We start from the raw sequence: 15,748 nt of genomic DNA on the forward strand, positions 1-15,748 counted from the left end.
CCCAGCTATCGTAATCATTATTAAATATTATGCTTTAACAATACACTAAAAAGTGTTCTAGCGTAGTTGGTTAATATAATCCCCTTTCATCCGTGAGGAACTGAGTTCGACTCCCATAAATCACAGTTGATGTTTTCATTTTGCAAAACACTAGATATACTTTCTTCACTTAGCTTTTTTATAGACACCACTTAAGCTAATTCTATTGACCTTTTCACTTTATATTTTGTTTATTTCAAATTTTTCCATTTATTTATTCTGTTCATTTTCTTCACTTAGCTTTTTTATAGACACCACTTAAGCTAATTCTATTGACTTTTTCACTTTATATTCTGTTTATTTCAAATTTTTCCATTTATTTATTCTGTTCATTTTATAAATTTTCATGTTGGCCACTTTGAAAAATCTTTTTACTTTTAATTTTTATCATTCATAAGATTCTTACTTTTTACACATCCACATCTACTAATTTATTTAATTTTAATGTTTATTATTTGTGTCACTTTGCAACATTTGATTATTTTAAACAGTAATTGCATAGTTGATAAATTAAATATTTTTAGACTTCAATATACTCTTTAAATATGAAAATATTTTACTCCATATAATATTAATAAATTTTAGTCTAAGAATATACTCCATAATCTTTATTCATTTCTATATAATCATCATTCAATTTCATCTCAAACTTCTCTTATTAAAGATTCGTAGAAAATGAATCAAAGTTCTCTTATTAAAGATTCATAGAAAATTAACAAGTAAATATCGTAAGATTTAATCATTAAATAAATGAAAAAAATTATATTTTTTCCTTATGATATTTAGTCATCAATAAAAGTATTTGGACCCCCCAATAAAAAAATTCTGGCTTCGTCACTGGTCCAAGGCAAGGGCGGGGATTACGTTGCTACAGTTCGGTCCAGTGGTTTCGTAACAATCGGTTTTTATTCCTATGTTGATATGTGAGTCCCTTATTCCATATGATTTGAATTGATTTTTGAATTTCTTTTTAATTAGTCCTTGGGATTGTATTGAAATGCTCATTTTTGTATGCAGCATTGCTGATAGAGTGAGTTTTGCGGAGGAAGAGAAGATGATAGAGAAGTGAATGAATCCTGCAGCATTACCATAACTCTCTTAAACTTTTCAATATTAGTATATCTGTTGTGAAGAAATGATGATTAGGGTATTTTGGGCTTTTTCTATAATTTTTTGTACTACTATATTTCTTTTGGATCATAGACTAATGGTGCATGAGTTGTGACAGTTGTGTGATGTTTTATGATTTTTGCATAATGTTTCTCCAAGTGTTGATTGCTTTATTATTGATTGATGACGGTTAAATAAGTGTTACAATATCTGATTTGATCAGATGATTAATTCATATGTTTCTTAAATTATTTAGTCTCACTATTATAATTTTTGATCAAGCATGGGAAAATGAGAGGACTATGTGCAGTCGGAAAGAAACAAGATAGCAATTATCTAAATTACTTAGTGGGAGGCAATTGATACACAAGAAACTATAAAATCTAGCAGTTGAGAATTTGGAATGAATAAAAGAAGAATAAACGAAAAGAAAAGGGATAAAATTTTGAAAAAAAAAGAATGTGCTTTCTAGTTGACTTGCCACAGAAAGTCTGGCAAATTTATAGGGGAGATAGTAAAAGGGAATCATATACCTTTAGGGTCCGTTTGGTTATCATGACGGGTTGTTAATATATTTGGGCCCAAATGTGGTTTATAATCATGATCTGCACTTGAGTCTTGATAATCCAGTTGTTTGGTTCACCTATTCAATCATGAATAACAATCCCATCCCATTGTTTGGTTAACTTTGAGCATGTAGATATTGGTCTTGTGCTGACCCTTTTGCCCCTAAGATTTTCCACTTATTTTGGGATTACATCGCCTCCCTTTGGGTTGTCCTCATTCGCGGTTGATTTCCTCCTGAGAGTAACTTTCCACACGACGGCGGCAGCTTAAGGTCGTCGACGGTTTCGAGATTTCAGCTTCCCAGGTTAGACTAACATACTTCGTTCCCAGTTACCCGTTGATGTGCCGAGAGCTCCTAGATCTAAGCTTCTTTTGATATAATGTTGAGTATTAGTTTTCTTGATGGCCCCTGTATTCTGTTTTAATCATGAAGCTCTGAACTTTTATTACCTGATGTGTATGTCGCTTTTGCTTGTCTGCTAAATCGATTTCACTGTGAGAAGCTTTGTCTGAACTTTTATTACCTGGGTGTTTAAATTATTGTTTTCATTCTATCTTCATGTCATATCTGGAGCTCTCTTCTTCATTATTTCTTGTCTCCGTATACACCGGCAATTGTATGTAACACTTGTCTCTGTTTTTAATTGTTCATAGCAATGTCTGAGGCACGGACTAATGCACCTAGTGCCGGTGGCAGCCAATGCACCCAAGGTTTGGGGGTTAAGAGCACTCAGTTTTCACCTAATTTATGCACATCCAGTAGGCAACGACATTAACCAAATTTGATTTGCCTCTATGCTGATTCTCTGTTATAGGCCGCAGTCAGTATCGCCGCTCAAGCTTCCGCCCGTGCGACCGCCCTCGCAGATCTTGGTCTGACCGTGAAGAGCTGATACTAATCTCCGCTTTGAAGGAACTTGTTGCCACAGGATGGAAGTCAGACAATGGCTTCCGAGGTGGATATGCACAAAAGATAGAGGAATGGTTGAAAAATGAGTTCCCAACTACTGATTTGAAGGCAACGCCACACATTCAATCCAAGATTACTACATGGAAAAGGAACTACTACTCGCTGTCCAAAATACTCGACCGTAGTGGGGTTGGCTTCAACGTACACAATGATTTCAAAATTGATTGCTCGGATGACCAATGGGATCAAATCGTGAGGGTATGTGATAGTTGTATATTCTTCACTCTTTCATGGTTTAAAATTTGTTGATCTGCCATGTCTTCACTTGTGCGCCCGCACACTCATTTTTCCATTGCAGCAAGATCCCAATGCCCGCACCATGCGCCACAAAGCTTGGCCTCTCTGGGATGATTGGAAGATGATATTTGGGAACGATAGGGCCACTGGAGGGACTGCTGAGGGTATTGGCGAGGCAGTGGCTAACAATACCACGGATGAGGCATTTACATCTATCGGGGAAAGTGCTGATTACTACCCAAGCTTTGAAGACTTTCTAGGGTCTGATCAAGTCCAACCCGGCTACACAAATGAAGTTGTTGATGACAACAGCGCTCAAAGTGGGCAGAACGTGGCTGCAAACACTAATGCGCCTCCTGCTCCTGCTCCAAAAAAAATGACTCGTAAACGCAAGAGCTGTGATGATGATTCTGCTTTGCTCAACCTCCTTAGCAACTTGCATGCTGAAACGAATGCACGTTTGGATAAGTTGACCGCTCGTATTGGTTATGAGATCGACTTGGGCCAAGCTAGGAAAGAGATCTTCCGTCATTTGGGAAACATCCCGGAGCTGACAGAGTCTCAGCGCTACGACCTCTGCGACATCATCGGTAAGGAGAACTCGAGGCTGGAAATCTTCACCGGCCTCCCTGACGCCTCAAAGCCGGGATATGTGAGGCGCATCATTGAGAAAGAAGGTCTTAATTAGGAGTCGCTTCATGCAATGGGTGGAACGTACATTTGCCGGTTGATTTGGGTAATCAAAAACTATGTTCTTTTGGACCTAATTAAGCTAGTTTTTATATATTATCTACTATGAAGACATTTCTGTAATTTAAACGTCAGTTGGTGGTTTTTGGCGTAGCTTTTTTGTAGCTGACCTTTTTTGGCATGTCAAGAACTATGTTATATTATCTATTGGATGAAGTGAAATGTTGTGTGCTTAATTCTTAATTACTTATACAATATCAAAGTTATATATATCTCAATTGCTGCTGCGTCCCTCAATTCTTCGTGTAGACTCTCCAACCTCATTTTCCATTCATTTTCACAAACCTCATTTTCATAGATTTTATCATATTTATATCACTATACAAATATTCAATCATCAATGCATTGATGATCACGACTTGATAAAATTATTGACTGAATCTAGATGTTACAGCTCTGCGTCGAGCACTACATCAGCAAAGAGAAATAGATGATTTTAATAGATCAAAATATGATAACACATGGACTTCCATTAATATTGTTCCATTTGCATCAAAAGGAAACAGCTCCGGCTGATCTTGCTAATCAAGATCTGTGATAACCGAGCCTAACACCAATCCCATGCTTACTACGACATTCTACTAAAATATTCCTAACCAGCCGACCAAGTAAACTCAAAACACAGCCGAGATTAGTGATAATGACAAAAAAGCTACACAGTCGCACACGACTAGATATCGGGCTTCCGTGGCATCCTATACCAAGTCACAGGCTTGGATGATCCACACGAATAGGTGAGTGTTGGACTCCTTGATGGGGTCTCTCGAGGTAAAACACGGCCGGTGACATTCTTGTTTGTTGACTCAAGGTCTTGTGGTCCTCCGTCATCGAACATGAGCTTGCGTCGTGCAAGAGAAAATGGGTTCCCACTGTTGACCTCGCCCGGCTCTACGGGTTGTGCATTCTTCTTTGGTGCATCACACAAATGGCCCGCTGCCTCCACAGAATCCGACAGGACGATCAACGTTCTCTCTATCCCTTGCATGCTTTCATTCACCGCAAACAGCTCCCGTAACTCTTTGTATGCAGGGTCACCACTACTGTGGTATGCCCCGAAGAGATGGTTTCTCTACATCGATTACAAGGTCATACATCATCTTAAAATATTCACATAATGTTAACTTTTCTACAAATAGCGCATAGAACTTACAGGGAGATGGCTTGCCCACGTGTTCGCCGAGACGATGATCTTGTTGCTCGGTTGATCCCAGTAAGTACCCTGCGATTCCTAGGAGCTCTTTGAAGGTCCTATAGCGCTGTTCCAAGAAGTGAAGGCGATCCACAATTTCCCACCATTCAAACGTCACCCCAAAATGATACTCCACCACGGACTGAGCCTCGAAAATAAAGTGGCTGGGGAATACCGAACCCTCACAGCCATAGTCCTTTTTAGGCGAGCCATGGTGGACAGAATGATGGTGTCAATTTCATGCTTCCATGTTCCACGGTAAAGAAATGAGCTTTGGAGGGGTGAGTCCATTGCCATTTGACGCTATCTAAGTTGAAAGAGAGAAAATATATAACTGTGTAGTTGCTCCACCAATGAGGTTCATATTTATAGAATCCTTTCTTCTTCCTCATTTATGAGCAGAATTCTTACACTCCATCACTCTGATCTACCCCTCATTCATTTCTATACGGCTATTGATGTAGTTGAATCAAATCAAATCCCCCATTTGTAGGATTGGAGATGATTCATTGAAGTGAGTTTGCATATCCCGCAAAAGAAGCTACAACATAAAAGCTACAACACCTACCCCATAAATATTAGTCAATAAGTCACTTTTCGTCCAAGACATAATATACAAATTACAAACAACTTAATTCAAAATATAAGTGCATGTAGGTGATTCACCAAATGTCATAGCAACAGCATAATTCATGAATAGAAAACTACATAATAAGTTGGAGTCTTTGTTGCACATTTTGCATAAACAAACTACACCATTTTCCCTAGCACAAATCCAACCAATAATAAAACTAAACCCAAGCCAGCCAACAAGAGGTTCACCCGAGCTTCAACGCGACAGCGGCCACAGACCCCACAATCACTACCCTGCTTGATGATGTTTTTATTTTTCGCTTCCTCCCTGTACTTCATATGTTTATTAGGCCGATAAAGTTGACTCTTTACATATGTCGGTTGCTTGCCATCCCCTATCCGAGAATGGTAGTCATCGCACCACAAGAAAGACCCGGAATGTTTATCATCGGCTGGGCATTTATAAAAGTAACGACCGGCGTGTGTGGCCGCTTTCCCAGCACATAACAACTTCATCCTGCCACCGCCGCAAAGACACTCGGGTATCATGTCCAATTCTTCAGTTACCGTCGACATTGGCTCGCTACAAAACAAAAAACATTGAGAAAATATGTAATTATTTATAATAACCTCACAATAAGATACTGCTTATATAACAGATGTAATCTGACAATTCTAGGCAAAATTAACCAAATTAAATTTGGAAAAGTCACATAAAAACACACATTACTCCACATGGAGTTAGCCAAGTCATCCCGCATTTGGTTCCATTCTGAAGTTGGCTCTACTTGATCTACGAATTCTAGGTCACCATGAATCTCCTCATCGACCAGAGGTTGTGTATCTCCGTCAACGTGTTGCTCAATTGGATCATTGTGCATCTCACCCCGTACGAAATTGTGTAGCAGGAAGCATGCCATGATTAACCGGATCTGGATCTTAATCGGATAGAAAGTAGCACTCCGTAAGATACCCCATCTCATCTTTAGCACTGCAAAGGCCCTCTCAATTATGTTACGAGCTCTAGTATGCCTTAGATTAAACAATTCTCGTGCATTTTGCGGACGCTGGGTCCCGACTCCCCATTCCTTCAAATGATAGCGCACGTTTTTATACGGAGTAAGGAATCCTTCACTGTTTGCGTATCCATTATCACATAGATAATAAGTTCCTATAAAAGTGCCAACATACGATGGGGTATTTAGCTAGTGTAAATAATGGGAAAAAGATAAAAATGAATACTACAAGGATTAAATAATCACAGTATCCTGTTCTTACACCTTTGTTTACTCTCAATCCACCTTCTCTAGTGACAGCATCCCTAAGCACTCGAGAGTCACCCGCCGATCCCTCCCACCCGGGTAAAAAGTATAAGAACTTCATATTGCGGTCACACGCAGCAAGAGTATTGGTCGCGATTTGGCCCTTTCGCGTGCGATATCGTGGCTTGTCTAAGGTCCTTACGAGCACATTTATGTAAGTGCCGTCCAAAGCGCCAATACAACCCTATTTGCAATTCGGTACCAGCATTATGAAAACAATATATTACTACCAACAAACTGCAAGAATTGAATGCAAATCGTGCAAATTAAAGTTAGATTACCTTGAAGTGTTGCCATCGTGGATCAACACAATTGTTTGTCACCGGATCAGGCCGAGGCAATAAAATTGTATGCAACTTGAGTACCGCTTTAAGTACAAGATGCACATAGTGAGAAATGGTTTCACCCGAACGACGAAATTCAAATCCAGAAGGTCTATTTTTCTTATGATGGGCTAAAATGCCTAGGAAAATTGCTACTTGCTCCTCTAGTAACACAAATCGACCATTCCGTAGTCCACCACGGTCTCTTAAAAGAATACACAATCGTCCAAATGCATTCCTATCCATACGGAGGTTCGAAAAACAGTCGACATCACTAACTGCAGTGAGCCTGTTCATATGCCTCACTTGTGGAGGGATTCGCTCAATTAGTGAATACCTAACTTGGTGATTTCTTACACGACGTGTAAAACGCCTTGTTCTTTTCAAGTATAAGTACAGAATGATGATTTGTTGAATACGCAACAAAAAAAGTATATCTTCCACCATCAGGTTAACGGAAGGGGGTACACGAACAATACGGGCCATCACGAGCAATTCAATTACAACTACCAAGGAAATGTTACAAAATCAGAATGAAATTCATGAATATTGGGCACAAAACATAAAATTGCCTTTAGAGAACTCTAGATTCAGTAAAGACTCACTTTACTAACGAATACACAGTCATGTGATGCACATACACGTACTCAAATTTGGCTGCAAACTCAAGTTATGAACAGATACAACTTGTCAATACAAACTCTGTGTGCATACTAACGAGAACTATTTACTCTGCAGAGAAACTGGTCTTCCATTTCTATAAACCAATATACTACTAATAGAGATTAAAAATTCTTAGCAATAATAAGCTCAACACCTAAAAATAAAGAACAAGAGGAGATCTGGAAAATCAAGCACATAAAAAATAAAGCACAAAAGGAGATCTGGAAAATCAAGCACGTAAAAAATAAAAACACAAATGGAAAGAGTCGATTGTTTATGAACTGGAGCATCAATAACTAACCGTCTGAAATTTGGGCGAAAACTTGCTGATGTTTATGTCGACCGATTCCGGTGGACGAATCGGATCCCTAACGCCGACCCCCTGGATGTGGACGCAAAATTCAGACGGCATTTGTGACCATATACAAACACCGATCCAAATTGTTATAGAGGGGAATAATACAACAATTTTGGCCTACCTTTGTGCGTGGGGGTATGGAGTCCTCAAGTGTTGTAACAATCTCTGGCTTCAATTGTAGGGTGTGTCTGCAGTGGTTTCACACAAGGTTTGGGGATGAATTATTGGAGGAGGTGTTTCCAAAATTCAAATCACGTATAGAGGGCAAAATGGAAATGTTGATGCTGTATCGGGCACGGGAGTCGAGGCATGATTATAATCGGTGCCTCAAATGCTGATACGAAACACATGTTATTTGGATGAACAGTTCGGGCTTTGACGGGCCGACATCGGGCCTCATGTTATCAAACAAAGCAACCAAACAGCAGGTTAACTCATGATAATAACATTTAACATGATTTGTCATGCTAACCAAACGACTCATTAATTAACTTAATAATTAGTGTAGATCTTAGTTCGGTCCCCTCTCCCTTTCTCTCTACCCTTCTATCTCCTCCAATCGCCGTCTCCTCTGGATCCCTAGCTTTCACAACCTTGAAACCCTAATCTCCGTGGATTAACCCACGGTAAAACTCGTATTCCGTCTATTCAACCTTCGGCTCCCTATCCGGATCTATTCCAGTGGAGCTTACGCCGACGCCGATGGGTGGAAGAATCCTTGCCCACCTTTCTTTTTCATTAGGGATTTTATTTGAATACATGTTTAGGATTTTGATCATTTGAATGTTCAGTTTTTGGGAAATAAGTAATTTAAAATATTATGTTTTTATGTAAATAAAAGATTTAATTTTTACAAACAGATTTAATATAAAAATATTATTCATAAGATCCGGAGGAAGTACTGTTAAATGTCAAATAGCTCTTCAAATATGCTTCGGCCTTGTGTACTTGTGTATATTGACCGGATTGGGCAAACAACTTTAGCTACTTATTTAGTAAGTATTACACTACTTTTAATCAAGAAAAATTAATTTCAAGCATTCGAGGTTGATAATTGGAGGTTTTGTATGTGGCTCGTTCGTCCCACTCTAAGTGGAGCATTTCTAATTTGTCACATAATTTCGTCACATGATTTTATGTAGTGTTGTTTTGTGAGTAAAATGGAGAGAATCAAGTAAAAGAGAGAGAAAAAATAGAGAGATCCATGTTTATATATTTATAAATATGTCATTTAGAGTTAGGGCTGGGGAAAAATACCGAAATGCCAAATACTGGCCTTATCGTACCGAAAAAATACTGAAAATACCGAATTTTCGGTACTGTATGATAAGGTAAAGGTATGAATTTTTATATACCGCGGCATACCGAAATTCAGTATATACCGTAATTTAAGGTATATACCGTAAAATATGAATATAATAATATATAAAGTATTTTATATATTTTTAAATTATAAATTTATTGTGAAATATAATATAATATGAATAAAATATACTAGTATTTAATACCACGTATATTATTTAAATTACTATAAAATATAAATAGTATTCTAAAAACTCACATATTCAATTTTCATTGATATTGAAAGTAAGGTATACCGCAAAAGTATGATATACCGAACTTTGGTATGGCATACCAAAAATGAGGTACGATATCGGTATGAAAATTCTCCATACCGAAAATAAGGTATACCGAAAATTTTGGTAAGATAAATGTATGATTTTTTTGCATACCGAATTTACGGTAAGGTATACGGTATGGTGGTTTCGGTAAGGTATACCGTACCTACGCACCCCTATTTAGAGTGAGACATTTCAAAAAGGGAAATGTACTCCTTCCATCCCAAAGAGCTAGTGATGAATTACAAGCAAGAAAGAGGCCAAGAGATTTGTGTTACATTTGATTTAGTTTATTATGAGAACTACGCATTTGGATGGGGAAACTATGCGAAAAAATATCCTAAACCCCATTTTAATTGGGCTAATAAGTTTGAGCCCACGTTGGTTTAATTGAATAATTGGGGCCGCTAGCTCAGCCCAATTCTAACTCTTACATTCTTAACAAAGTTTCTGATTTGTTACTATTATACCATCCTTTCGTTTGATTTGTGAAACGATGGACAAGTCGTTTTGCATCAAATCATTGTCGTTCACTCTTTATTTCTCAATCGAAAAGAAAAAACAGCGTAACATGATTTAGCCATCTCTCATGTTCAAATAAATGTGCAGCCATGTGGGCTATATTTAAATAATTAGATATATCGGTCTACATCGTAGTCTATTGATTTAGAAACATTTAACAAACTAAGTTAATATAATTTTGAGGATCAAATGATCAATTAACAAATTACAAGGATTATTCTGAAGTTACCATTTAAATAATTTTAATTTTGTTAAGTGAAACTAAAGTTACAATGAAGTTAGAGATACGTTCTATAAACACGGGTTATGCACGTGCAAGGATTAATACGCCAATAAAATTCCATTCTTATTGACAAAAGGCGGAAAAAAAAAACAAATTCCTCAAGAACATTGATACTTGAAAGATGATATCTTCACTTCACAATTCATCAGACATGTCATGAATCCAGAGTATGCTTCCTCTTTATGTTTATCAATAGTATTTGATATGTATCATTTAAGTAAATCATAATTTTGATTCCAATAGCTTCACCATATATGTTTTTAGCTTCGGTGGAATCTTAAGAAGCTTATGTTTGGACTTGGGTGCTATAGTATTTGATAGTTGTTTCCCTCTGTATATCGAAAAAATAAAATAAAATTAGTTGGCTTCGCATCTAAGTGTAGTCTCATACAAATGAACTGGATAAATAATTTTCTCGTGTTATTTATCATTTTTTTGTGATAATATGGAGTATTTCGCAATAAAAATATTTATTTCGTGGAAAACTAGCATTTTCATATATGAGATTAAATGATCTCGTATATGGCATGACATGTGATTTTGATTATATGATGCATGGAGTGTTACTAATTTATGATGTGTCATGTTTTAGGAATTAGAAATGTTTAGCCTAATTTTAAAAAAATTAAATATTATTCCGAAAATTAAAATAAGTAAGGATATTATATGCGTAGAAGCGTATATGTCATAAGTATTCACACTTGTAATAGTGCACAATTTTACAATAATATAACAAAATAGATATCCACATACGACTAGACACAGCTAATTTGCAAGTTCAACTTTTTCTGTGAAATTATACCGTATTTTATATTATCTTTGAAATATGCGTCAAGCTGGAAATACAGTCATATGAATTTAAAAATATATTATCAATTATATTATGCTCCTTTTATTTACAAATAAATTTAAAATATATTTTATTTGGACAAGAAAACAGTGAAGGTGACAAATAAAAAACAGCTAATCGGATACTAACACTCAGCTGTATAATTCGACAATTAATGTGCAATGAATTTGGACAATAGCATAAAATAACGTGGGTGATAATTGGTTGGGAAGTGTAAATCGAATAAGCAAAGATCTGTTTTTCTATTTTTGGCCCTTCAACATTAGCTACGTGTTAGATTTTGGATTTACACTATGAAGCAAATTACTCTTTTAATAATTAACTGAATAAAGTATATAATTAAGAATCTTTGTAATCAATAATTAATAATATATCTACACATCACTTAGTCAGATTTTTATTTTATCCAATAATTATAAAGTGCATCAGAAATCTAATATGAATAGGAAAAGAAAACAACACATTTAAATATTCTTACCATTGTAGATTTAATTTCTCAAAAATTGAAATAAAATTGTTTGGAGGTAAGCTGTTTCGTTTCTGCATACAACCAACATTCTAGCCGTATTTCCAGTGATTCAATTTTTTCTCTTCAATTTTAATGAATGATTTCTTCATTATTGAATCCAATGCACATGCACATTAATTCATTATTCATATATATATGTTTGATTAGACTTCAAGATTTTTTCATGTGATGATGATGATGATGTAAGATTGTAGGTATAAATATTGAATAGAAAAGCGGCAATTTGAATTGGATTTGAAGCTTTTGAAGGGAGAGGGAATAGGCAAAGACGATGAAGAATTCCGCATCTGAGCAGAGTTTCTACATCGAAAGTGAGGGAGAAGAAGATGAGAATTACAAATATGGAGATGGTGATGGTGATGGGAGTGATTCCGAACATTCGAATTACTCCAACGACGACGACGACAATGACAATGCCAATCACGAGAGCAAGACGGCCTGGCCTCAAAGTTACAGGTATAAAAATTATCACACATTTTGTAATTTTTCATGTGTGTTCTGTGTTAATTAATGATGAGCTGAAGATGGGATCTAATCTATCCAATTAATGTATCAATTTGATTGTTGTTTGTGGTGAAACATCATTCATTTTATGTCCATGCCCTTTGTTTATGTGTATGTGTTGTTTGATGATGAGATGAATATGGGAACTAAACCAAATGCTTCAATGCTCTTTATGTTATTGAGATCCAATTACTTGAGATAGTTAGTTGTGAATGTTATGGATCGGTTCACAATTCAATGGCTGGATCTTGATGAGAGGAATATGAAAGTAGCAGGTTGAATGATGTAGACAGTCGTCTCGTTGGAGATTCGGGATGTGGTTGGTAACTGATCAATGAATTGAATGATGTTGTTAAATGTGCGTTACAGGCAAACCATGGACTTATACGGTACTGTTCCATCTCCGAGTCTCACTTTCTTGGGGCCACCCATCGCTATCACAGCTGGGGAGCTCGTTCTTGTCATCGTCCCTCGTGAGGAGGCACACTCCCGACAGGCTACCTTCATTTGTCAGGCACTTCTGCCACAGTTAGAGGCTGAGAAATCCAAACAACCGCGTGGTTCTTACTATGGGCCACCTGCGCTCTCGAGGAATCCAGTTTGAGAAAAGCAGTTCTTGATAAGAGAGCTTCAATCGCACAGGAGCCTCCAGTTTCTTATCAGAGTACATATGGACAGGCTGTGCTGAATGGTTTGTTTTCTCCATATCATTAATTGGAAGATTTTTTGTTTGTGTTAAACATCATTCTATCCATATTGAATCTTTTAGTTCCACAGAGGATTAGTTCATAAAACAGATATGGCTTATGGCGATCTTATGCAGGTATGAACGTGCTATGTGGAGTTGGAATACTTTCCACGCCTTATGCTATCAGAGAAGGAGGCTGGCTCGGGCTTTGTATATTAGTTCTTTTTGCGTGTCTCTCTTACTATACTGGAATTCTCTGCGCCACTGCTTGGACAGCCAGCCTGATCTTGAAACGTACCCGGACATTGGCCAGGCTGCCTTTGGCATTACAGGACGAATTATCATATCCGTGAGTTTCATAGCAATCTGTCAATCTTATTCACTGACATTTTGGTTGAAATCTATGAGTTATTATCTATTTATTTTTTCGAGGATGGGACAGTCCCAGACAATAACTGCAGTTACATAGGGTAGTTTTTTTCTCCATCCGTTATGTAAACCTTGATCGAGTAGCGAGCTATTCAGAGATCATATATGAAAAGTCCCAAGTTTTTCTATCTGAATCATGGTCTTGTTTAAGGGAAAGACTTTTCATGATTAGGAAAAAGGCTTTGCTCAAATCTAAATCAGAGAGTTACTGCATTGTTCTATTATCAACTAAACATGATTGTGTGTTCATAACTGACATCCTTTTCTCGTTTTCCTGTGTACGCAGATTATTTTATACGTGGAGTTATATGTAAGTACATTTCGCAACTCTGAGATAATCTCATATGACAGTACAATAGGCCCAACTTCAGTTTTCCTAATATAACGACAAACTTTTCTTTCGTCTATGCTTTATGATCTGCCATAAATCGATTTCGTTTCCCCCCCCTGCGGTTTCATCAGGAAAGATATTTGTGGCTGTTGTGCACTTTGGCTACATCGGCCTTCACAACTTCATGAGCATCAATACACTCTTTGCTGAATCATCATCTGCTTTTTGCAGGCTTGTTGTGTTGAGTATATAATTTTGGAGGGTGATAACTTATCATCTTTATTTCCAAATGCGCATTTGAACTTTGGAGGCTTTGAGTTGGACTCACATCATATTTTTGCGTTAGCTACCACCCTGGCCGTTCTTCCTACTGTTTGGTTACGAGACCTGAGTATTCTGAGCTACCTCTCTGGTGAGTATTGCTTATTCTCCAAAGGGAGAAAAATTCTGAGTTTCGTTTGATATGATTAAAATAGATATGCTTGTTCATCATCAGCAGTGTCTATAATCACTCTCTTTTTTCAACTTTTGCAGCTGGAGGTGTCCTCGCATCAACCTTGGTCGTCGTTTGCCTGTTTTGGGTTGGCACAGTGGATGGAGTCAACGTCCATGCTCCAGGGACAGCTATCAACCTTTCCAGTCTTCCTGTTGCTATAGGTCTATACGGTTATTGCTACTCTGGGCATGCCGTTTTCCCCAATATATACTCATCGATGCAAAAGCCCAGCGAATACCCTGCAGTCCTCCTAACGAGGTAAATCTACTGAACTATGTGACAATTTATGGACAAATTTCGAGTAGGTGATATGTCAATATCTGTTGAACCTCGAAGCTTCTTAATGACTTCATTATTTTGCGAATTCACTATTTTTGACGCATGAGAGTCGATGCAGCTTTGGTCTTTGCACGTTGATGTACGCTGGAGCTGCTATAATGGGATATTATATGTTCGGAGATGGAACAAAATCGCAGTTCACCCTCAACATGCCTAACAATTTAGTTGCATCTAAACTTGCTGTTTGGACTACAGTAAGCTTTATTTCTTTGCTTTGATACTATCTTCGAATTTTTGCCTCATAGTAATGAATTTTGCATCGTTTCTTTTTCTTTTGCAGGTTGTCAATCCATTTACAAAATATCCTTTACGCGATTTAACATGATTAGAAGATATATCAGTTGTGTTCAAATTTCTTTCGGTTTTAATTTTGCTGCATTTTTTTTACTATGGATGGAGGAAATAATAAAGCTGTCTTGTCCTTGACCATGAACACGTATGCACTAACCATGGCTCCGGTAGCAATGAGTCTCGAAGAATTGATACCATCCACAAATGCCCAATCCCACATGTATTCGCTCATCATAAGGACATTATTGGTGATATCCACCCTGCTGGTTGGCCTTAGCATCCCATTCTTTGGTAAGTTTGTTGTTGTGTGCCTCCCACAACGAGTCGTTGCAAGTGCTTCGTGCACCAAATAATTCTACTCCTCCACTGCGATGCAGGTCTGGTGAGTGCATTGATAGGATCCTTTCTCACGATGCTAGTTGTAAGTGTCTCTAAACCACCACTTCTTTAGCTGTTGCAACACTGGCTCGTTCTATGGCTCACGAGTTCTGTTGTGTGCAGACGTTGATTCTTCCGTGTGCTTGCTATTTGAGCATCCTAAGAGGCAAACTGAGCTTACTCCAGGTAGACTTAATTTACCATATCAAGAAAGGCATTTGCTTCAATACCAAGGCTTGACCATCTTTCATTCTCTGCAGAGGGCGATGTGTGTGTCGTGTGATTGGAATTGGCGTTGTGGCGTCTGCGATTGGAAGCTATTCAGCTCTGTCTAAAATCATCGACAGGCTCAGATGATGATGGTGGTGAGGGCAATTTGTATGAGTGC

At 37.5% G+C, this 15,748-nt stretch overlaps 2 protein-coding genes and 1 pseudogene across 5 annotated transcripts; 2 read left to right on the top strand and 1 right to left on the bottom strand.

The window, feature by feature from the left end:
* The first annotated feature begins 1,692 nt into the window (after window positions 1–1,692).
* On the top strand, window positions 1,693–3,856 carry LOC121780625. Its single transcript, XM_042178238.1, has 4 exons — window positions 1,693–2,020; window positions 2,371–2,427; window positions 2,532–2,884; window positions 2,985–3,856. Exons 2-4 carry the CDS (start codon window positions 2,373–2,375, stop codon window positions 3,609–3,611), a joined length of 1,035 nt encoding a protein of 344 aa, XP_042034172.1. The 5' UTR covers window positions 1,693–2,020; window positions 2,371–2,372; the 3' UTR covers window positions 3,612–3,856.
* A 1,601-nt stretch (window positions 3,857–5,457) lies between these two features.
* LOC121780623 lies at window positions 5,458–8,209 on the bottom strand. Of its 4 annotated transcripts, XM_042178237.1 has the most exons (5): window positions 7,686–7,882; window positions 7,039–7,586; window positions 6,716–6,941; window positions 6,161–6,606; window positions 5,458–6,018 (listed from the first exon to the last, which is right to left on the bottom strand). In XM_042178237.1, exons 2-5 carry the CDS (start codon window positions 7,564–7,566, stop codon window positions 5,995–5,997), a joined length of 1,224 nt encoding a protein of 407 aa, XP_042034171.1. In that variant the 5' UTR covers window positions 7,567–7,586; window positions 7,686–7,882; the 3' UTR covers window positions 5,458–5,994. The 4 variants fall into 4 exon arrangements, with proteins under 4 accessions (XP_042034171.1, XP_042034170.1, XP_042034168.1 ...); XM_042178236.1 differs by lacking the exon at window positions 7,686–7,882 and adding an exon at window positions 8,045–8,209 and having other exon boundaries at window positions 5,458–6,606; XM_042178234.1 differs by having other exon boundaries at window positions 5,458–6,606.
* Window positions 8,210–11,909: 3,700 nt separating this feature from the next.
* On the top strand, window positions 11,910–15,717 carry LOC121781704 (annotated as a pseudogene).
* The last annotated feature ends 31 nt before the right edge of the window (window positions 15,718–15,748 follow it).

The sequence above is a fragment of the Salvia splendens genome, chromosome 20 (assembly GCF_004379255.2).
Source record: "Salvia splendens isolate huo1 chromosome 20, SspV2, whole genome shotgun sequence".
NCBI classification, from domain to species: Eukaryota; Viridiplantae; Streptophyta; class Magnoliopsida; order Lamiales; family Lamiaceae; genus Salvia; species Salvia splendens.